The sequence below is a fragment of the Salvelinus namaycush genome, chromosome 25, assembly GCF_016432855.1.
Source record: "Salvelinus namaycush isolate Seneca chromosome 25, SaNama_1.0, whole genome shotgun sequence".
Classification (NCBI taxonomy): domain Eukaryota; kingdom Metazoa; phylum Chordata; class Actinopteri; order Salmoniformes; family Salmonidae; genus Salvelinus; species Salvelinus namaycush.
Window position 1 is genome coordinate 28,344,491 of NC_052331.1, and position 24,018 is coordinate 28,368,508.

General features: G+C 42.7%; 1 protein-coding gene across 4 annotated transcripts in view; it reads right to left on the bottom strand.

Annotated features, from left to right (window-relative positions):
* LOC120020424 (aspartyl/asparaginyl beta-hydroxylase-like) overlaps positions 1-18,066 on the bottom strand; it is a 29,195-nt gene extending 11,129 nt beyond the window's left edge. The window contains exons 1-4 of one of the 4 annotated variants that reach the window (XM_038964082.1): positions 17,739-18,066; positions 6,528-6,683; positions 6,233-6,277; positions 5,425-5,493 (exon numbers count right to left, since the gene is read on the bottom strand). In XM_038964082.1, the coding sequence (XP_038820010.1) occupies positions 5,425-5,493; positions 6,233-6,277; positions 6,528-6,683; positions 17,739-17,778 (310 nt within the window). In that variant the 5' untranslated portion in view covers positions 17,779-18,066. The remainder of the gene's footprint in view (positions 1-5,424; positions 5,494-6,232; positions 6,278-6,527; positions 6,684-17,738) is intronic. The other 3 variants (XM_038964081.1, XM_038964080.1, XM_038964083.1) reach the window with 3 other exon arrangements.
* Positions 18,067-24,018: the final 5,952 nt, after the last annotated feature.

Below are 24,018 nucleotides of genomic sequence, written 5' to 3' on the forward strand. Positions count from 1 at the left end.
GACAAGTGCGCTTGAAGACAGGAAACCTTCAAGTATCCAGCAACTTTATTAACACGGAACACACACAGCTGATCCTTTCAAATCTATAATTTGCCCCTTTGATGAAATCACGACTTCCATCTCCACTAAATGCTAAATAAATGATTGCGTCCTTGTTCAATTCTACTAATGTATTCTAGATTGACTCTAAAAAGAAAGTAATCTTTCTGATGTAAGATTATAGCACTTTGTGGTCCTCTTGGCACCGTTTATTTAACAGTTCATACTTCTATAGAGGACAGCATTGTGATTCTCACAAGCAGGGAGTGGCTAAAACAATATGCACTATACATTGCGGGAATGGGCACCCTGCATACTAGGGGGTTTCCTACTCCCATTCGCAGAGGTTTGTAACTGGAGTGAGACCTCTCACAGGAGGGGTTTCTCATTAATCTTTTAACATCCTGTGTCACTGTCACCGGGGGGGTAGAATGATCACCGACATCAGTGCAGGTGTGAAGAGTCTCGCATCATTTCCTCACCCCCTTATCAGACACCTTGAGCTTTTTAGCAGAAGCTTTGGGGGCCTCTTTACTTTTGGCCTCTGCCTTCTGCCCCACTGCCTCTGCCCCTGAATTCTTCTCTGGCTTCTTCTCCTTCTTATCTTTCTTGCCCTTCTCTTTCTCCTGCTCTTTGTCTTTCCTAATCTTCTCCAAGGCCTTCTCAAACTCCTCCTTCTCTATCTTCTCCTCCTCCTCCTTCATCCTAGCTGCCACCGCCACCTTGGCCTTCTTTGCCGACTCATCCCTCGTCAGCCCCAGGACCTTCTCTTCCTCCTCCCTGGCCAGGATGTTCCTCACCTCGGCCAGCGCCATCTTGGCAATCTTTTTGGCCTCCACTCGCTCATGGATGATGGCTAGCTGCTGTTTCAAGGCCTCCCTCAGCTTCCAGCCCACATCTTTGGTCAGAGGTTGTTCTGGGATACGAGAATACCGTTTAGCTGTTAAAAAAAAAAATTGCCGCCAGGCTGCTAGGATCACACTGCAAGCATTTAGTAGGTTGCAAAGCACCCTGGGTATTTGGATTTGATGACTGGGAGTGTTGGATAACAGCAAGTGGCATCTTTCTGCACTTTAGAAAGGTGTCGCTAGAATTTACCCTGTCAAAATATAAGGTATATAGGGGTGTGGTCTGACACCTCTTACTCCACGGATGGGATTCAGTTAGTCCAACAGTTATATGATGCTGTCCAATATAACACCTAGCACACCACTGACAAGGTGAATTTCAATTATTTCATACCAAATACCCTATTACTACAAAAGCGGTAGTCAAATAGAGCATGCGGCTAGAAACCAATTCAAGCGTTTATGCCAAGAAGCCTAACCATAATTTTCATCAATTCAATTCAACATTAATTCAAACTTCATTCGACTAGTAAATACACATTCTAAAGACCACAATGTGGTTATTAGAACTAAAGCAAGACCTTTTTAGTTCAAAGTCTACTGTACACTGGAACACACACGGTTCCTCATGCAATACCTTTTTGGGCTTCTCTCTTGGCAGCATGTCTTGGCTTTTCATCTGAGGTTTAGGAAAACAACAAGTTAAATACGGTTATAGTCTCAGACGGGCGTATCTGCTTGGTACTCAACCACCAATAGGAACAGCCGAATCGAAAAGCCTACCAATAGTAGGGGAGAGCAACTGTTACAACAGAACAAAACCAAGCTCAACCAATAACAGATAGAGGGAAGTATTGTACCCCGCTCAGCTTTCACTGACACTATTGGCAAGCTTACACACAGGCAAATATTTATTATCCAGCGGGGCTAAGCTTTCACAATCTAATAGTAAAGCCTTCGACATACAGCTTTTGGAATATTAAGAGTAATTTGTACCATAGCAGCTGGGGTGTAGTTACAATTTAGGGGCAAATTCAGTATGATTTAAAAAACAAAATGAGCCAGACCTCAATCATATAGGCAAAACACGGAAAAGCTTACAAAATTCTACAACTAGGCAACCTACAAAGCAATCTGGACATTGATCCACGACCAAGTACCTTCTGTCGCCTTATTTTTCTTGAACTTTGTTTTTGGAGATTCTGTTTCAACTAAGTCGATAGGAAAAAGAAAAAACAATGACTACTGGAAGAAATCATCACCAACTTAGTCATGTTAAGTTTTCAACATTTTAGCAGGATATACAGGTTCTCTAACTAGCAGACCAGCTTTCCATGAATGTGATGCCATGCATTCACACATCTAAAATGTAGACATCTGGCTCAGTCAGCTACTCAGAGCTTCTTGACGTTTTACTCTCAGCAGAGATAATTGGGGGGGTACCTCTGTGTCTCGCTCTTTTCCGATCGCGTCGAGGTTCATCTGATATTTTTCAAAAGGAACATGGCATTAGTAGCTAACAATCAGGTGACCATTAAAAAAAAGATCTGAATATTTGACAACTCAAAACATGCCCATGCTACACCTCAAAGACAACACATGCTAACACACGCACGACTGCATAGTGCTTACCCATATGTCCTATTCTGATGGTTTCATTACATTACTTGTAGGAGTATGTACAACTCGGAAAGGACGACCACGTGAGTGTAACATGACTGTGTAAGGAATTTTACACCTAACCAATACATTTGGATTCATAGTCATTCAATTTGAGGATCATTGACCCTTCCGTCGATGGTGCCAAAGACCAAATGAAACAATAGATGGTAGTCCACCATTAACCTCACCAGTTGAACCTGTTATGTAGCTATACTGTCGTTGTTCAGTCATTGGACTTGAGCACCAAGTCAAGTCTAAATTATTGAAGCCAATATGAAATCTGAATGGGCTCCACCCAAAAGCTTGTTCAGCAGGTTTCTTGCATCTTTAACAGTGCTATTCCTTGTACCTTTTGTGCCAGACATTTGTGTTTGCTAATACTTACTAGAAGCCTGTGTTTGTTTACAAAAAAAACGTAGAATGTTGTCATAGATTACACATTCCTTTTACCATGCAACTACAAATGACTGGAACTTCACTCTCCAGCTGTTGAGTTCCACCTATAGGCTACAATGTTTATCATTTAAAGACTAATCTAGCTGGGTGAGTCTCTTTAGGGTGTGAGTGTGAGTCAGCACTGATCTGTTTCAGAGATCTGGGGTTGAGGTTATGACATTGGGGTTGACATGAGGATAATGCCATATCTTCTGTGTCTCAAATCAGGTAAAATGTTCATGGGGTGTGGAATTTGGTAAAAGTCCTTGAACTCATTTTAGCCATTGAGTCAGGCTCCAAATGCATGGAATCCTCAACAGGGAGCACACTTTCCCAAAACGACCTCATATTTCATAACCCTGTTTTAGGACTTCTAGACAATTGGTTTAAGGAACAGCCAAAAGCTACTTTCTCAAGGGGTTTGCTTTAACAAAAGAAATGATTAACACCTGTGTAATAAGTCCTTCATCAAGCCGGTCTCTGAATATCTAACAGTAGACGACAATATGTGCAGACTCTTGGCCAATACATAAAAATGCACTACTTATCCAGACACAAATGTACACTATTTGTATTGTGTTTAACAAATTGATGACGAAGACAAAAATGGAAAGACGGGGACAAATAGCTGACCTGAAGACGTTTAAAAACCAACAAACATGAAAAATTAATAGTAATCCTAACACGGACAAGAGACAAAGAAATACCATAACGAGGGAATGCGTCACTGATAATGTCTTAAAAAAATACCTTTCAACAAGCTTCAATAAACTAAGACGAAATGATGAACTCAAGTAAAAAAATACAAATATAATTCCTGCTAAGTGGATAAATATGTGCTGTGGTTAGGACCCTAGGGCATGCAGTAGTGTGGGTGGAAAAAGGAGACAACCATCTGTTGTCAAAGTGCAACTGTTCATTGCATAAGTTCCTAGTTTGCTGGGTATTGCAAGCAGTCTTCTCAGTGGAAACGCACATATCCTAGAAAAGCATTATTCTGCATTTGAAAGTGCTCCAAAAATCTTGAAGGCATTATAGTCTTCGTCCCTCTATAGGAAATCTACAAAAAGAGACTTGAGGGGTTGACTGTGCCATGATAAAACCCTTTAAAAAGTATTCTACTAGGGATTGGTGATTTTGAGGGCTTTTCCACAAACACTTGCTCCTCAAGCAATGGGAAACAAGTCTAAAGGAGAAACAAGTTGGGACCTCATACCAAGAGGGATATGGCTACTGGTTACTGGTTGTGGAGACCTAAGATCACACAACCCTTTCCCAGAACCCCGTCAGTCTGAGAAGTGCCAGCACTTTCTTCCTCCTCCTCCGCTGCTCCCTCCTCATCCTCAAATGGTTCAAACGGGTTTATGAGGCCATAGAGGAAGGTGAAGAAGCCTTGAAACCAATCAGAGCCCTCCTCCGCTAACATATCCAGGACCTCCTCGAAGGAGTCCGAGCTTTCCTGACTGCCATCTTTGGTCAGGCCTACGCAAAGAGGGGAAAACAAGGAAAGAGAGGAAGGGAGGGAGAAAAGGAAAGAGGAGAAAGATGTGGTAGAGCAGGAAAAAAGGAGGAAAGGAGAGGGTGGAAAGTTTTAAGCGAGGTTAGGCAGCAAGGGAAACTATATGTAGGTCTAAGGTCGCATGAAGCAGAGTTAGAAACTAAAGAGAGGAGAGGATAGCAATATAATAGCCTAGAGAGGGGCATGCAGAGGGACTCTACAGAATCTATCACTAGCAGCAGGGGGACAACAGCCGTGCCAGACAGGCAGTGGTCTGGGCGACAAAGCAGAGCAGGAGTCTTTATGGCAGAGAGCGGCAGAGGAGACAATATCAGAACATGGGACCACCTCTTTGGAGAAAACACTCCTGAAGTAAGTTCTCTCCCTTTTGTTTATAAAGAAAATAGCAACTTTAAGACATGACAAGTGACTTTGAGATGAGAGAACACCACATCTACGTCCTTGTTAAGTTATTCTTAAAGCATGCAGCAGTTTGGCCCTGTGGTAATTGTGGCGCATGTCTATTGATAAATGGATGTCATGTCAGCGGTGTGGGCCTGAAACACAACGGTCAGCATGGAATCCAATTCCAGACACCATTTCACACCATGCACATGCAGACCTCGTGGATTCATTGTTCAGTTCATTTGGTACAATTGACTAAAATAGTCTTGTGGTAGACATCCGGGATACCAAAGTCAGTCATGCAAAACAAAACCCAAATCAGTTAGTGGGAGGAGCTGCTCATTGGGATGGGCTCATTGTATTGACTGGAATGGAATCAAACACAAACAATATGGAAATCACATTTAACTCCGTTCCATTTCTGCCATTCCAGCCATTGCAATGAGCCCATCCTCCTATAGCACAGACCACCAGCCTCCCCTGATTATCACACAAACACGTCAATAAATAACAATCCAGTAAAATCGATGAACTTGCCTAGTAATACTTTAGCATCCTCCACATCGAAGTCACCATCTCCATCGGCGTCATAGGACGAAAGTTTACCTAGCAAAGAAACAGGAGTCAGTCTTTAGCCACGGGTCAATGGGGGCTGGGTATGAATGGTGAAATGAGGTAGGATAATACATTATGCAATTGAATCGAAAGCGGGATGTGGGAAACAATAGTATTTAAGTTATAATAACATGTTCATTGCCACTATTCTTACATGATTATTAGTATAATCATTAACATTCATTTCTGCATTTCCAGAAGTTACATCGTTAAATTGCTATTAATTATCATTAGCAATGTTATAATGAGCAATTATTTAAATGATCATACTAGCGTTTCTGGTAAAATCACATTAGCATTATAGTATCATGTTAGCGTTTCAATATTTATTTACTTTTAATTATGAGGTATAATCACAACATAGCGGGGCTAAGTATTATTTTTATAAATTGTCTAGCTCAGCATTAAAAAAAGAAAGGAAAATATTATTTTTCCAGCTTTGCATTACATTTGTTCATTTACATTGCATCTATGGCAGTGGAAACTTATTTAATTGGTATTAATAATTAGAAATACAGTGTGAAGGTAGTCTCTCCTATGACGTTAATTTAAGACTAATGCAAAACTTAAAATGAGTTATCTTTTCTTCGATAAGAATTGAGTCAAAAGCAAGTGATTAGATGACATGTATGGGAAACAAATTGATTATTTCAATTAGGACAGGAGGGTTAGTGAGTGAAATGGTTGACACGATCATTTGGGGGCATGATCATAGGCACAAATATCATACCTTGCAGTGTCTCAGAGAGGGTACTGTGCATGTCCTTTGCCTTGGCTGCATGCAAGATTAAGACCAGACGAAAACATTCACATTAGAGAAATGACAATATTTAAACATGAATCCAAACATGATTAGTGTACAGGCATATTCCGAGCCACACACTGAGCATGTGCACACATGCACCAAAGGTAAAACAACATCAAGGTTGAAAAGCACTCCGTATCACTTGCTGCTTGCTGTAGCTAGTAGGAAGTGTAGCCTTCCTACAGTTAACAGTTGTTTTTCGTGTCACGGTGTCACTTACCGATGGTGCCTTGGTAGTCGACCAGGTCGAAGTAGACGACGGCCACGGAGGTCCAGACCCCCAGGAGGGCCAACACCATGAACCAGGTGAAGAAGGAGCTTCCACCTGCTCCCTCAGGCTTCTTGCCATTCTTACTGGCTAGCTGTGCTTTGCCTTCTGTAATGGTGGGCGAGAGAGAAAAGAGTCAGATCTGAAGCCAATACTGTACAGGATAACGGCTTCACGCAAATTCACACAAATGCAATTTGTTCCATTTGAGTTGTGAGATGGTCAAAATACAGGCCTAAATGTTATCCCAATCAGAAAGCCTTTGTAGTTAAAAGAAGCTGACAGCTAAGAGAGAAACTGCACCATAATACTTTAGATTATATGTTGTTTTGTTATTGCATTCATATACAAAAAAAGGAAGTAAATGGGTAAGAATAGAGAAAACCCATGCCACTGACTACTTTTTTTGCCACTTACAAGACAAATGGTATATAAAGTATTGCCTAAAAATAGCACGAAAACCAAATGAATGCCACAAACCTCACGAGGATTAAACATAGGCCGAGAGTTTTCAAGTAACTGAATTATAATTCAGTGTGTGAATGTTCAAGCAAAAGCCCAAAAATCTATGGTTGTCCTTAAAGGCAACAATACAAAATCAGTAGAGTAGCTAGTTATTCTGGGTGCATTTGACACTGTACACAGAGCACTATGGGTAAAAATATCAATGTATTCGAAGAGATGGCAATGGAAGAATGAACAGGTGCCGAGTCCCCTACCCTCAAGCTAGGTCAAACCATTCACACATAGGCAGATGCACCATATTCAGATACACAGCACCTGCTCATGTCAATGTCGTGACAGTTATAAAAATATGTCTCGGTAAGTCCCAACAAAATATCCCCTTGCCCTCTGTCATAATTAATGCACCAATTAGTCAACTTCACTTTTTTGCAAATCCATCCACACACTACAGTTTCTGATGTTTCATTCTAAAAGTTAAATAAAGTTGTTCCACATCTGCACCAAAACCAACCCAAACACTAGGCCCAATCTTTATCCACAGAGCTGTGTCCTTTGTTCTTCTCGTCCCTAAGCTGAGCAGAACAAAAGCCAAAGTATTAACCCAAGGTCTGGACCCCTCAGAAAAACAACGGTTTCTCTACCATCACCAAAAGAAGATGCCACGGGTCGAATCAACGTATATATCTATATATTCCTCATTCCGGATGAAGTTCTTATGTGACAGCGTCGCTCCATCTACCTTCGGTCTGTTCGACAACCATTGCGGGTTCAAGCACCCGGGTGGGTTCGACTATTGGCTCTTCCATCTGTGCAGACTGCCCCTGACCAGTCCGATTGGGAAAAGCCTCCGTGCGTCTCTTATCACCCTTATACTTCCTTCCCCCAAACCTCTGTGCCCTCCTCCTCTTTTTGTTCCTGGCAAACTCAGCTGGAACCTGATATGGGACCTGAACCAGCAAATAGGGCTATTTTTAGAGCTGTCCTCTTGTCCAGCCAGAAGACATTCAGGCACTCATATGGAGAGGCTCTGTTAACACCATGCCAACGGGACATTACCCAGCATCCCTCTTGGCTGTCATTATAGTGCTGCCTCTCGGGCTGGGAATTGCCAGGGACCTCACGATATGATATTATCTCGATACTTAGTTGCCGATATGATTTTTGTATTGCGATTCTCACAATTCAATATGTATTGCGTATTGCGATTTGATAATGCGATTTGATGTTCCAAACATATTGCTCACTATATGCCTGCTACAGAGAGAGCGCATGAAAAATTTAGTTTTGATTAGTCATGGAAATAAGTGCTGAAAAAAAATGTTGGCTCACTATTTAAAAATGGATGATCAAACTAGCCTTCGCTAATGCTACTTTGCAAAAGAATTATGAATAAAATCGATACTGTATCGATTCGCCCCCCTCCCCCATCACCAGCTGCCTCCCGCCCCAGTAACAATAGAACAGCATCAGGTAGAGAAGGGGAGCTCTTTACTAGGAGAACTGACTGACACCTAATCACACACACACTACCGTGTGATTGAGCAGACTGAGGGAGAGGGATTTAAAGGCTACAGGCCACAGGCCATGCAAATCCTGGCTTTCAGTGACTTTGCCTGGTTGCCAGGGGGATACTCGTTAGCCCTACATGGGCGGTTTAAGCAGGCTCTTAGAGAGAATGGAGGCATTTAAAAACTGCCGACTACTCTGCCTACTCAGGAAATGAGGGACAACGCCTTTCACAAATGTACCTTACCTGCGACAAATGTACCTTACCTGTGACATAGGACAATCTGCTGAAAAACAGTGTGCAAGTTGGGGGAAGGGGTTGGGTTATTTTTTGTGTTAAATGTTGCTCATCCAGAACATCACTCACATGACCACAAATCATAGCAAGAAACAGCAAATGCATAAATGCACAATGAGCCACACATTGCCAAGCACACATGAAAATCACATTAAAATACGTGGGAGGCTGTACAAACAGCTGAAACAATCAACCTCTAGGCAGGCTAATCTGTCCGAAACCTGGTCACTGTTCGAACCTTGGTCAGAAAGTTGTTGGTCATGTTAAAACCAGAATCTTTTCGCACTATTTTCATCTGTTTGGTTTAAAGTATTTGCTACTCGATGTAGGCATACAGTTCTGAACACTAAGCCTACACAATATTACAACAGAATGAAAATAGCCTAAGTGGGCTTACAAATCAGATGCAAACAAACCTTCTAAACAGTTTGCAATCCTCATGAGAACATTGGTACTGACAATCCTGAAAAGGGTGCTGCCCTAATCTAGCAGATCTGGTGCTCCTGTCCCGAGCCATTCGTGCAGGCGTTTACTGCACACCATTCCCTACCAACTCTCTGGAGAGCCTCATAACCAACTCCCCCCTACATTTACATTGTAGTCATTTAGCAGATGCTCTTATCCAGAGCATTCATCTTAATATAGCTGGGTGGGACAACCACATATCTCAGTCATAGTAAGTCCATTTTTCCTCAAAGTAGCTTTCAGCAAAGTCAGTACTAGGAGGAAAAAGTTAAGATTACCAAATGAATAAGGCTGCCATTGTGTACTACCTATCACATACATGTATTAACACACACACATCCTCTGATGCAAAACTAACATTTACAGTGAGAATGTATTCAACACACACGCACCGTGTCTTTCAGCTGGATGCTCCATGACCACAACACCTCAGTAGTTCCACTGTAACCTCTTTTCAAATGTTTAGTAAGTTAGTTGGAGGAAACGGACTCCCTCTCCCTGTTCTCGGTCTCTGCTTGTCGTTTGTGAGTACATATTGTTCAGTTTGAGCTTACATAAGGATCCTGTGGAATGTCTGCTTTGACACACTCCCCTTCTTTTCTCTCTTTCAAACATACAAACACACCCTCAAAACACACACCATGACATTTTGGGACAGAAATTGGTGGCTATTGTCAAGGTGACAAGATAATGTTACTCCCGTCCTCAATCCCCCCACCCCCAGACTCTCCCAAGGCCAGTTTGATCTAATCGTGATGTGTTCAGTTTTCCAGAGAATGCCCTCAGGTTATAACCATAAAACCTGCTTGGTATCCAACCCACACATGGTGCCCCACCCTTATACACCTATACACTGTAATGGTTTGGTTAAAAGGGCCAGTCCCAAGTCACCAAGTCCACAGATAGAGTTAAAAGAGACTCCAGACCAGATACAGGGTTACCATATTGCTGAAAGCTCCTTCTAAACACATGGAGCCAACACACTAGTTTGCATGCATAACCAAAGTGACCTTTAGTGATACTACTCACATTACCAGTAACGTAACAGCACTGTGATAGCCCATATAATGCTATGTGGGAACATCAGGAAATTAGCCTAACAATGGTGCTTAGTTGAAATCTAAAATGAATAGTGTTGCACGGTATAGCCGAAACGTCGGTACTTTTTCGATACTAGAACATGAATAACGGTTCAGTACTAGAAATATTTAACTTTCAGTCTGTCAAATTTGTCTCGTCATATACGGAATACAGATTGAGAGGATGGAATCTGTCTAGTAATTTGTCTGAATCTTCTCAAGGGGGCGGTAGTAAGCTAGCTAGGCTACTTGTCTTCTCAAGGGGGCAGCAGTAAGCTAGCCAGGCTACTTGTCTTCTCAAGGGGGCAGCAGTAAGCTAGCCAGGCTACTTGTCTTCTCAAGGGGGCAGCAGTAAGCTAGCCAGGCTACTTGTCTTCTCAAGGGGGCAGCAGTAAGCTAGCCAGGCTACTTGTCTTCTCAAGGGGGCAGCAGTAAGCTAGCCAGGCTACTTGTCTTCTCAAGGGGGCAGCAGTAAGCTAGCCAGGCTACTTGTCTTCTCAAGGGGGCAGCAGTAAGCTAGCCAGGCTACTTGTCTTCTCAAGGGGGCAGTAGTAAGCTAGCCAGGCTACTTGTCTTCTCAAGGGGGCAGTAGTAAGCTAGCCAGGCTACTTGTCTTCTCAAGGGGGCAGCAGTAAGCTAGCCAGGCTACTTGTCTTCTCAAGGGGGCAGCAGTAAGCTAGCCAGGCTACTTGTGCATGATGCTGACAGCGCACGCGAGTCACTTTTGAGAAGCAAGCCAAACTTCTGCGAAGCTAGTGAGAGAGAGAAAATGCAACAGCATGACTTCTAACGAAACATCATACCTCCACGTCCGCAGCTTGTTGACTGGCTTCAGAAGCTAACTATAGAAATACTTTGCTTAGCGAGCAGATAAGGGCCAGCCCACCAAAACAACTAAGCAAAATGTGTTACAAAGCCGTGCAGTGCAAGGGAGGTTGAGTTCCAAAACAACATAAAAAACGATTTCACACATGACATTTGCATTGTAACGTTATTCTACTAGCAACTGAATTAAAATTATTTTTGAGTGACAATGTCATGAAAATATCTTAAGTATGAAATTCATGTGAGCATTTTAAATATGATTACAACCCAAAAGTCACGTGAAACACTTCCCATTTGTCTGGGCTTGCTAACGCCTAGGTATAATAAGAACTAGAGACCGTGTCCAATATGTCAGATGTTGTTTTAAACGTAATCTACTCACGTTCACATACGCCGATTCATGGACCATCTATATCCGGGTTGCATTCAGTTTACACGGCCCATCTTCACACACGCACTAGTAGGGCTGGGAATGGCCAGGGACCTGACAACACGATGTTATCACGATACTTAGGTGCCAATAGGATATATGTATTGCGATTACATACTGTGATTTTATTGCGATTCGATGTTCCAAACATATTGCTGCTGCAGATGGACAAGAGAGAGCCATGAGAAGTTTTGATCAGTCATGAAAATAAAAGTGCTTAAAACAAAATTAGCTCCCTATTTAAAAAGAGAATGGAGAACAACTTATGAAGAAAGTAATCATTTTGGTGCAGGTACAGCAAACTAGCGCAAAATAATATTACGATAGTCAAAAAAATGTATCCTGATATTGATCCCACCCCCCATCACTACGCACTAGAACAGTGCGCACAGGGAGCAGCGACGACGTCATCACGTCATCCAAAAACATGGCCGACATTGGATGAATATAAAATGTTAATATCTTCGGTTGTGAGTGAGGGAAAAAATAAAAATGGACCTCAGTGACAATTATTTGAATAATGCAATGGATGTTTTGTGCACAAAGGTGATAACTAAAGTGTCTTATTAGGAATTTTATAATCTGACTTTGCTATGTGGCTGTCTAAGGAAATTATCTTTCTGGGCCGGGCGTCAGTTAAACTGAAGTAATGAAGAGAAATTGTAGGAGCGGTAGCCAGCCAGCAGCCCTGGGCGGAGCACTGCACCCTGGGAGATGAAATGCACTCTGGGAATCGTATTATGCGGTGTAAAATCCAATGTATTTCTATGCTGTGTAGACTACTGCAATAGCCTACAGAAGCTTCAGAAATTAGCTTCAGCGTTTGACATTTATTATTTATTTAATACATTAAATTATTTAGCTGTAATGAACAATGAATCATAGGTCTAATGAATGTAATTTGACCCAATATATACAGTGCATTCAGAAAGTATTCAGACACCTTAACTTTTTCAAGAACAAATTACATTACAGCCTTATTCTAAAATGTATTAAATAATCCCCCCCCCCCCTCAATCTACACACAATACCCCATGACAAACTTTTTTTTGCAAATTTGGCAAATGTATAAAAAAAATAAACAGAAGTACCTTATTTACGTAAGTATTCAGACCCTTTGCTATGAGACTCAAAATTGAGCTCACGTGCATCCTGTTCCCATTGATGACCCTTGAGATGTTTCTACAACTTGATTGGAGTCCTCCTGCGGTAAATTCAATTGATTGGAAATCATTTGGAAAGGAAATCTGTCTGTATGAGGTCCCACAGTTAACAGTGCATGTCAGAGCAAAAACCAAGCCATGGGGTTCGAAGGAATTGTCCGTTGAGCTCCGAGACAGGATTGTATCAAGGCACAGATCTAGGGAAGGGTACCAATACATTTCTGCAGCATTGAAGGTCCCCAAGAACACAGTGGCCTCCATCATTCTTAAATGGAAGTCGTTTGGAACCACAAAAACTCTTCCTAGAGCTGGATGCCCGGCCAAACTGAGCAATCGGGGGAGAAGGGCCTTAGTCAGGGAGGTGACCAAGAACCCGATGGCACCTAAAGGACTCTGACTATGAGGAAACAAGATTCTCTGGTCTGATGAAACCGAGATTGAACTCTTCGGTCTGAATGCCAAGCGTCAGGTACGGAAGAAACCTGGCACCATCCCTACGGTGAAGCATGGTGGTGGCAGCATCATGCTGTGGGGATGTTTTTCAGCAGCAGGGACTGGGAGACTAGTCAGGATTGAGGGAAAGATGAACAGAGAAAAGTACAGAGATATCCTTGATGAATTATTCTAAAATGTAGAAAATAATACAAATTAAGAAAAACCCTTGAATGAGTAGGTGTGTTCAAACTTTTGACTGGTACTGTGTATATATAGTAATATCTTATGTATGTGTAATTACTTGGTACATTATATTCAATGGTGTAAAGTACTTGAAAAAGTGCAGCAAAAAAGTATTTGCCCCTTTTTCATTTTTGCATATTTTCTATACTGAATGTTATCAGATGTTCTACCAAAACCTAATATTAGATAAAGGTATCCTTTACAAATAACATAAAAAGATATATACTTATTTTATTGATTTAATTAAAAGTTATGCAACAACCAGTTCCCTTGTGTGAAAAAGTAATTGCCCCATTACACTCAATAACAGGTTGTGCCACCTTTAGCTGCAATGACTGCAACCAAATGCTTCCTGTAGTTGTTGATCAGTCTCTCACATCGCTGTGGGGGAATGCAGAACTGCTTTAACTCAGGGACAGTTGTGGGTTTTCAAGCATGAACTGCTCGTTTCAAGTCCTGACACAACATTTCAATTGGGATTAGGTCTGGACTTTGAATCGGCCATTCTAAAACTTCATATTTGTTGCTTTTTAACCATTTTCATGTAGACTTGATTGTGTGTTTTGGATCATTGTCTTACTGCATGACCCAGCTGCGCTTCAGCTCACAGACGGATGGCGTGACATTCTCCTGTAGAATTCTCTGATACAGAGCAGAATTCATGGTTCCTTCTATTAAAAGGCAAGTCCTCCGGGTCCTGAGGCAGCAAAGCATCCCCAAACCATCACACTACCATCACCATGCTTGACTATTGGTATGAGGTTCTTACTGTGAAAGGCAGTGTTTGGTTTTTGCCAGACATAAAATGGGACCCATCTCATCCAAAAAGTTGATTCAAGTTTGCCAGAAAATAACCTGGAAGCACCTGGATGATCATCAAGACTCCTGGAAGAATGTTCTATGGATGGATGAGTCAAAAGTATAACTTTTTTGACGACATGGGTCCCATTATGCCTGGCAAAAACCAAATACTGCATTTCACAGTAAGAACCTTATACCAACGGTCAAGCATGGTGGTGGTAGTGTGATGGTTCAGTCTATACTGAAAGTGCATATGACATTTTAAGCACAAGAAGTGTTCAAGTTCAACTTGACTATATTGACTGGAATCTGTGCCCAACTGTCTTTACTAGTATTACTGGTGCACAATGCTATCATTCATTACGTCAATGGTTTGATTAATCTGATAAAATAATCAGGATCGAGGGAAAGATGAATGGAGAAAAGTACAGAGAGATCCTTGATGAAAACCTGCTCCAGAGCGCTCAGGACCTCAGACTGGGGCGAAGGTTCACCTTCCAACAGGCCAACGACTCTAAGCACACAGCCAAGACAAAGCAGGAATGGCTTTAGGACAAGTCTCAATGTCCTTGAGTGGCCCAGCCAGAGCCCAGATTTGAACCCAATCGAACATCTCTGGAGAGACCTGAAAATAGCTGTGCAGCGACACTCCCCATCCAACTTGAGAGGATCTGCAGAGAAGAATAGGAGAAACTCCCCAAATACAGGTTTGCCAAGCTTGTAGCGTCATACCCAAGAACACTCGAGGCTGTAATCGCTGCCAAAGGTGCTTCAAGAAAGTACTGAGTAAAGGGTCTGAATACTTATGTAAATGTCATATTTCTGTTTTATTTTAAATAAATGCGCAAACACAAAAAAAACTGTTATTGCTTTGTCATTATGGGGTATTGTGTGTAGACTGAGGGGGGAAAAAACTATGCATTTCAAAAGTCAAGGGGTCTGAATACTTTCCGAATGCACTGTGTGTGTATCTATCTATCTCACGGTGGTAAGGGATATGAACTAACAGGTTATAAACAACGCTATTACCACATAGGTTGTAATATGGCTTTTCTTCCTGACTTGGCTTCCTCAGTGACTTTATCCACGCACCGCTACTGTCAGAATACTAAACTTGGTATGAATATTTTAAAAGGCAAATAGCTAAAATAATCTCAAAACCACATTACTGACTCTCCATAAAGACTAGCTTGTCTGTCCTTCAATAGTTGTAGAACCCCGAAATGCATAACCATAGTTCAAATTGAACAAACCGTGTCCTGGCTCTGAGATGCAGCAGGCCTACATAATGTACACGGGACTCTAGCAATAAAATGGGCAGTTAACTCTTATCCAAATATTGATACTTCTGTGTTATCAATTCAATAGCAATCAAATTAACTCCAGCATCAGTGAGGCAAAAACAAACATTTAGAGCATGTGGGAAGTTTATACAACATGTTCCAATCCTGCCACTCTTGTACAAGTAAGCTATAAAACATCCCATACAAACAAGCTCACACCACACATGCAAGATTATTCCTCAAGAATAGTATCTAGTTTTGACTAAATCCACTGCAAAGAAAAAACATGTTCACACAGGTCAGGGCAAGCAGTTGTTGCCTTTACCAGTTCTTTGGCCTTCGTCCAATCACACCAAGCTTCTAAGAGATGAGGAAGCCTGGGATGGGGCAATTTCATAAAAAAAAATATATATATCAATTTGATAATACATAATAAAATGTCCATAGAAAACCATTGTAGAATATCAATGACAATCAAACCTCTAAACAAACAATATGGTGAAAGAATGTACATTCAAAAGAAAACATTTGGTTACATACATTTTTAGATTGGTCATAAAGTACAGAATTTGACTTGGCATATACTTTTAACTGCTTATTACATAACCATAAATGCAGAATCGAAAACAGCTTTCGCTTTCATGTATCAATAAGTCACATCCCTATACCCATAGGCAGGCAGTTCATAGTCAGACGTTGGGCAGTGAGTATGAGGGCCTGTTCAGGGCGGTGCAACGTAACCAATGTTAACTCATAAATGTATGACAGATGCTTCTCGGTCGTGTAGAATAGTAAATTATGTCACCTCTAGATATTACACTACATTTCTTTCTGCAACTTCCTGAACAGTTCACCTAGTGAATATGCCCCCGTACAACGGTCAACATACATGAAGGGGGAGGCGCCTTGTCTTGTGAAATACTCTGATAACTGTACATAAAGTTTTTTTTAAACATTATTTTACCTTTATCACTTAACATACGACGTGTGTAGACCCATCTTCAACTCATTTGCAACCACTAAATTGATGTAACGTTTGTAATTCATTTCTTGATTACTTTTCTAAACGTTCTAGTATTGCAGCTCAGTCAAAAGCCTGGCCCGTAATATTCACACTGATATGATCGATATGAATAGTGGCCTGATGATTATCATATTTCTTTAAAGAGTACAAAACAGTGGACATCGGGCGTTCTGTATCAGACGAATGATTTAGAAATAAAGTTCTATAAGTAGCCTAGCCTAAAGTAGGAAGGGCACTGAAACTGATGTTATGAGATTATGCCAATAATTTACTATGTGCAACACATTCTACGGCCCAAGGCCACGTGTCACAATGCAACTGGAGTTTTGCAAAGGGGACATACATTTAGCATGACTCGTAGGCTACATGTAAAGCCCGCGCCCCCTTGCAGTCTGTCTGCCCTTAAACCACTAGTTAACGTTTAAAGTATGGGGCTCAGACCACGCCATTGTAACTTATTATCTTGATAACTTGGGGAGCGGCGCCATATTATTAAAACGTCTCCATAGGGGTCCTGGTTTGAAACCGCGACGACGATAGAAGCCACGTGTAACCCCTCCCACGTTCTTCCATTATTGACACGTGAACACTTGGAGAAACGACCAAAAACTAAAAAAGGGGACGATACCATCGTCTACTGATGTAGTTTCTGTTGTAGTCTACGAGGAAGATATTTAATTGGCCTTGCTGCGTACAATGCAATAATTGGGAACGATATGACTCAAAGTCCTCATTTGTGCACAGGCCACTCAATTGTAATCAAAAATTGACCTGATACTCTCATGCTATGCTTTGCAACCTAACGAATTGCAACAGTGCTTCAAATCGAACGAATGCCTCGTTCGTTATACAATGTAGCAGAGAGGCAAAGCCTCTATCATCTGGATACAAAGACACTTGTGACGTCTACTATAACTCGACAAATGTATAGTTGATGGTGACTCCATAAAAAGGGACACAATTGTTTGGTAACTTTTTGGGTATATTGTGGACGTTGTGCTACATCTTGTCCAGTTATGGGTCTATAGTATTGTAGGCTAACTTGCATTGCCTAAATGCCGGCCGATTAACTTTCAAAGGCCTTCTGTAGCCAAGTGAAGGTTGGTTGCATGCACCACTGCCATTACTGAAATTGAAATTACGAACCTTTCAGTTTCTGTCCTCGTGGGTTTTTCTTCGTGACCATGGCTATTCGAAGTTGCTTGAATTCAAGTGGAAATTAAAAATTAGCGAGCGTCACTGTCAATTTCTTGCATTAAAGGTGGCCCAGTAGAAATCAAATCTCTCTGCCCTCATAAACCGAAGCCCATAGCAACCCCGTCGACTTTTGAGTGACTGCGCCCTCAGCCAGTGCGGGTTTTACGAAGACAAGATGGGCGGAGAAAGGGAAAATGTCGTCCAATTCGCTTTCAGAGGATGTTGTCTTATTCAATCGTGTGGATACCCGCAGGTTAGAACCACTTCGCCCATGGTCATGTCTAGATGGGATACAGTTTTTCTCGAATTTGACCTCAAAAGGAGGTTTTCGCTAACCCGAACCTTAACTATTTTCCTAACCTTGACCTAATTCTTCGGACCTGATACGTTAATTATCCTAACCTGCTGCGTAAATTCTCGTAAACCTGCTACATAAAGTCAATTTTGACAAAAGTTGTATCCCTTCTAGAGAAAGCCCTCGTTCATTCCCGTTTTTTTCTGTACTGGAACGTGGCAAGATAGAAGATAAATCCATCGCGAGACCAGACGGTGTTCATCACTTTATTACGTAACTTATGTAATCACGGAGCCATAGTGCAGTTGTAAACAGTTTTTAACAAATATGTCGCTTAAAGCCACGTTGCCTTGTGACGGAATTTTATTAATGCATGTTAGATGTGCATTTGATAGAAAGACCTACTAAAAGTGAGTTATCACAAACAAGACGAGAGACTGTGTGTAGAGAATGGCCGTGTTCGAGAGAATCAAAACCGTAATGTGTCATGGGTAAATTATGACTGACTGATCTACAAATAATAATGAGTAGTTATTATTGATGCAAGGTTTGTTGTAGATCAGTCAGTCGGCAGTCGCCTGCACGGTCTGCTCCAATTTCGAACAAGCCCAATTAATTGCATAGCCTAGTAGCTTCCATGAGCTCATTAGTGTTTGCGCACTTAAATCCAGTGTCAGCGCAATGCTGATTCTGCTCTAATTCTTCAGAAACGGATATCTATATTTATCAAAGTAGAGTACTCCCTTCATGCACTGCAAGTATGCGGTAGTATACAAATAATGACTTTCCAGTTGAATATTCAATTATATGATGTACACTTGTGCTAAGCTTGCGCCCACGTGCCCAGTCATGCAGGAGTCCACATCATCCTTAAATGGGTTCGTGGCAGGCAGAGAATTCTAGACATGCTTTTCAGGAATACAACTGCACATGAACATAATGGACAATTGTTGATTGAAGTAGGGAAATGTGTGTGTGTGTGTGTGTGTGTGTGTGTGTGTGTGTGTGTATATATTTACAGTACCAGTCAAAAGTTTGGACACACCTACTCATTCCAGGGTTTGTCTTTATTTTTACTATTTTCTACATTGTAGAATAATAGTGAAGACATCACAACTATGAAATAACACATATGGAATCATGTAGTAACCAAGAAAGTGTTGAACAAATCAAAATATATGTTATACACTGCTCAAAAAAATAAAGGGAACACTAAAATAACACATCCTAGATCTGATTGAATGAAATATTCTTATTAAATACTTTTTTCTTTACATAGTTGAATGTGCTGACAACAAAATCACACAAAAATGGTCAATGTAAATCAAATTTATCAACCCATGGAGGTCTGGATTTGGAGTCACACAAAATTAAAGTGGAAAACCACACTACAGGCTGATCCAACTTTGATGTAATGTCCTTAAAACAAGTCAAAATGAGGCTCAGTAGTGTGTGTGGCCTCCACGTGCCTGTATGACCTCCCTACAACGCCTGGGCATGCTCCTGATGAGGTGGCGGATGGTTTCCTGAGGGATCTCCCAGACCTGGACTAAAGCATCCGCCAACTCCTGGACAGTCTGTGGTGCAACGTGGTGTTGGTGGATGGAGCGAGACATGATGTCCCAGATGTGCTCAATTGGATTCAGGTCTGGGGAACGGGCGGGCCAGTCCATAGCATCAATGCCTTCCTCTTGCAGGAACTGCTGACACACTCCAGCCACATGAGGTCTAGCATTGTCTTGCATTAGGAGGAACCCAGGGCCAACCGCACCAGCATATGGTCTCACAAGGGGTCTGAGGATCTCATCTCGGTACCTAATGGCAGTCAGGCTACCTCTGGCGAGCACATGGAGGGCTGTGCGGCCCCCCCAAAGAAATGCCACCTCACGCCATGACTGACCCACCGCCAAACCGGTCATGCTGGAGGATGTTGCAGGCAGCAGAACGTTCTCCACGGCGTCTCTAGACTCTGTCACGTCTGTCACATGTGCTCAGTGTGAACCTGCTTTCATCTGTGAAGAGCACAGGGCGCCAGTGGCGAATTTGCCAATCTTGGTGTTCTCTGGCAAATGCCAAACGTCCTGCACGGTGTTGGGCTGTAAGCACAACCCCCACCTGTGGACGTCGGGCCCTCATACCACCCTCATGGAGTCTGTTTCTGACCGTTTGAGCAGACACATGCACATTTGTGGCCTGCTGGAGGTCATTTTGCAGGGCTCTGGCAGTGCTCCACCTGCTCCTCCTTGCACAAAGGCGGAGGTAGCGGTCCTGCTGCTGGGTTGTTGTCCTCCTACGGCCTCCTCCACGTCTCCTGATGTACTGGCCTGTCTCCTGGTAGCGCCTCCATGCTCTGGACACTACGCTGACAGACACAGCAAACCTTCTTGCCACAGCTCGCATTGATGTGCCATCCTGGTTGAGCTGCACTACCTGAGCCACTTGTGTGGGTTGTAGACTCCGTCTCATGCTACCAGTAGAGTGAAAGCACCGCCAGCATTCAAAAGTGACCAAAACATCAGCCAGGAAGCATAGGAACTGAGAAGTGGTCTGTGGTCACCACCTGCAGAACCACTCCTTTATTGGGGGTGTCTTGCTAATTGCCTATAATTTCCACCTTTTGTCTATTCCATTTGCACAACAGCATGTGAAATTTATTGTCAATCAGTGTTGCTTCCTAAGTGGACAGTTTGATTTCACAGAAGTGTGATTGACATGATTGACTTACATTGTGTTGTTTAAGTGTTCCCTTTATTTTTTTGAGCAGTGTATTTCCGATTCTTCAAAGTAGCCACCTTTTGCTTTGATGACAGCTTTTCACACTCTTAGCATTCTCTCAACCAGCTTCATGAGGTAGTCACCTGGAATGCATTTCAATTTACAGGTGTGCCTTGTTAAAAGTTATTTAGTGGAATTTCTTTCCTTCTTAATGCGTTTGAGCCAATCAGTTGTGTTGTGACAAGGTAGGGGTGGTACAGTATACAGAAGATAGCCCTATTTGGCAAAAGAAAGCCACTCCTTGGGCTACAATACCTATTTTGCTAATTGGCCTGGACCCCTTTTACTACCGACACAGAGCCCCGCCGACCTATCACGACTGGACTACCGATGTAATTCACCCGAGGTTTTTTTTCTACTGTCTCCTCCGTCGTGACGTCCCCTGAATGCCCATCTGTTAGCCTGCTAGCCGCGGCCTGCTAGCTGTCTAGAGCGTATCGGACTGTTAGCTGAAGAGGCCCATCGGACAAATTCTTTGGCCACTATACCTTTTTTGCCAATTGGTCTGGACCCTTTTACCGCACGGAGCCCTGCTGATCCATGACGACTCGTCTGACGACGTAACAGCACGCGGGGGCTACAACAGACTTCTTCCGTCGTGACATCCCTCTAAGGCCCTTCTGCTTGCTTGCTAGCCCCGGCCCGCTAGTTGTCTGAATCGCCGAGCTACTCACTGGACACTCACTGGACCCCTATGATCACTCGGCTATGCATGCCTCTCCCTAATGTCAATATGCCTTGTCCATTGCTGTTTTGGTTAGTAATTATTGCATTATTTCACTGTAGAGCCTCTAGCCCTGCTCAATATGCCTTAGTTAACCCTTTAGTTCCACCTCCCACACATGCGGTGATCTCACCTGGTTTAAATAATAATAATATCTCTCTCATCGTCACTCAATGCATAGGTTTTCCTCCACTGTATTCACATCCTACCATACCTTTGTCTGTACATTTTTCCTTGAATTTATTCTACCGTGCCCAGAAACCTGCTCCTTTTACTCTCTGTTCCAAACCCACTAGACGACCAGTTATTTTAGCTGTACACTTATCATACATCTCCTCTGTTCCTCTGGTGATGTAGAGGTTAATCCAGGCCCAACATTAGAAGCCTCCTCACTAAGTTTGTTTTATTCACTGCTTTAGCACACTCTGCCAACCCGGATGTCCTCGCCTTGTCTGAATCCTGGCTTAGGAAGACCACCAAAAACCCTGACATTTCCATCCCTAACTATAACATTTTCCGACAAGATAGAACTGCCAAAGGGGGCGGAGTTGCAATCTACCGCAGAGATAGCCTGCAGAGTTCTGTTTTACTATCTAGGTCTTAAAAATCCACCTTTCCAGAAACAAGTTTCTCACCATTGCCACTTGCTATAGACCACCTTCTACCCCCGGCTATGCCCTGGACACCATATGTGAATTGATTGCCCCCCATCTATCTTCAGAGCTCGTGCTGTTAGGTGACCTAAACTGGGACATGCTTAACACCCTGGCCATCATACAATCTAAGCTTGATGCCCTCAATCTCACACAAATTATCATTGAACCTACCAGGTACAACCCCAAATCTGTAAACATGGGCACCCTCATAGATATCATCCTAACCAACCTGCCCTCCAAATACACCTCTGCTGTCTTCAACCAGGATCTCAGCGATCACTGCCTCATTGCCTGCACCTGTAATGGGTCTGCGGTCAAACGACCACCCCTCATCTCTGTCAAACGCTCCCTAAAACACTTCAGCGAGCAGGCCCGGGTATCCTGGAAGGATATTGACCTCATTCCGTCAGTAGAGGATGCCTTGGTTATTCTTTAAATGTGCTTTCCTCACCATCTTCAATAAACATGCCCCATTAAAAAAAAATTGAACCAGGAACAGATATAGCCCTTGGTTCACTCCAGACCTAACTGCCATTGACCAGCACAAAAACGTCCTGTGGCGTACTGTATTAGCATCGAATAGCCCCCGCAATATGCAACTTTTCAGGGAAGTTAGGAACCAATCTACACAGGCAGTTAGGAAAGGAAATGCTAGCTTTTTCAAACAGAAATTTGCATCCTGTAGCACAATCTCCAAAACGTTCTGGGACACTGTAAAGTCCATGGAGAATAAGAGCACCTCCTGCCAGCTGCACTGAGGCTAGGAAACACTGTCACCCCCGATAAATCCGCGATAATTGAGAATATCAATAAGCATCTTCTACAGCTGGTCATGCTTTCCACCTGGCTACCCCTACCCCGGTCAACAGCCCTGTACACCCCACAGCAACTTGCCCAAGTCTCCCCCATTTCTCCTTCACTCAAATCCAGATAGCTGATGTTCTGAAAGAGCTGCAAAATCTGGACCCCTACAAATCAGCCGGGCTAGACAATCTGGACCTCTCTTTCTAAAATGATCAGCCGAAATTGTTGCAACCCCTATTACTAGCCTGTTCAACCTCTCTTTCGTATCGTCTGAGATCCCCAAAGATTGGAAAGCTGCCGTGGTCATCCCCCTTTTCAAAGGGGGAGACACTCTAGACCCAAACTGCTACAGACCTATATACGTATATCCTACCCTGTCTTTCTAAGGTCTTCGAAAGCCAAGTTAACAAACAGATCACCGACCATTTAGAATCCCACCGTACCTTCTCCGCTACGCAATCTGGTTTCCGAGCTGGCCATCGTTGCACCTCAGCCACGCTCAAGGTCCTAAACGATATCATAACCGCCATCGATAAGAGACAATACTGTGCAGCTGTGTGCAGCTGTATTCATCGACCTGGCCAAGGCTTTCGACTCTGTCAATCACCACATTCTTATTGGCAGACTCAACAACCGTGGTTTCTCAAATGACTGCCTCGCCTGGTTCACCAACTACTTCTCAGACAGAGTTCAGTGTGTCAAATTGGAGGGCCTGTTGTTCGGACCTCTGGCAGTCTCTATGGGGATGCCACAGGGTTCAATCGTCGGGCCGACTCTTTTCTCTGTATACATCAATGATGTCGCTCTTGCTGCTGGTGATTCTCTGATCCACCTCTACACAGACGACACCATTCTGTATACTTCTGGCCCTTCTTTTGACACTGTGTTAACCACCCTCCAGACGAGCTTCAATAACATACAACTCTCCTTCCGTGGCCTCCAACTGCTCTTAGATGCAAGTAAAACTAAATGCAT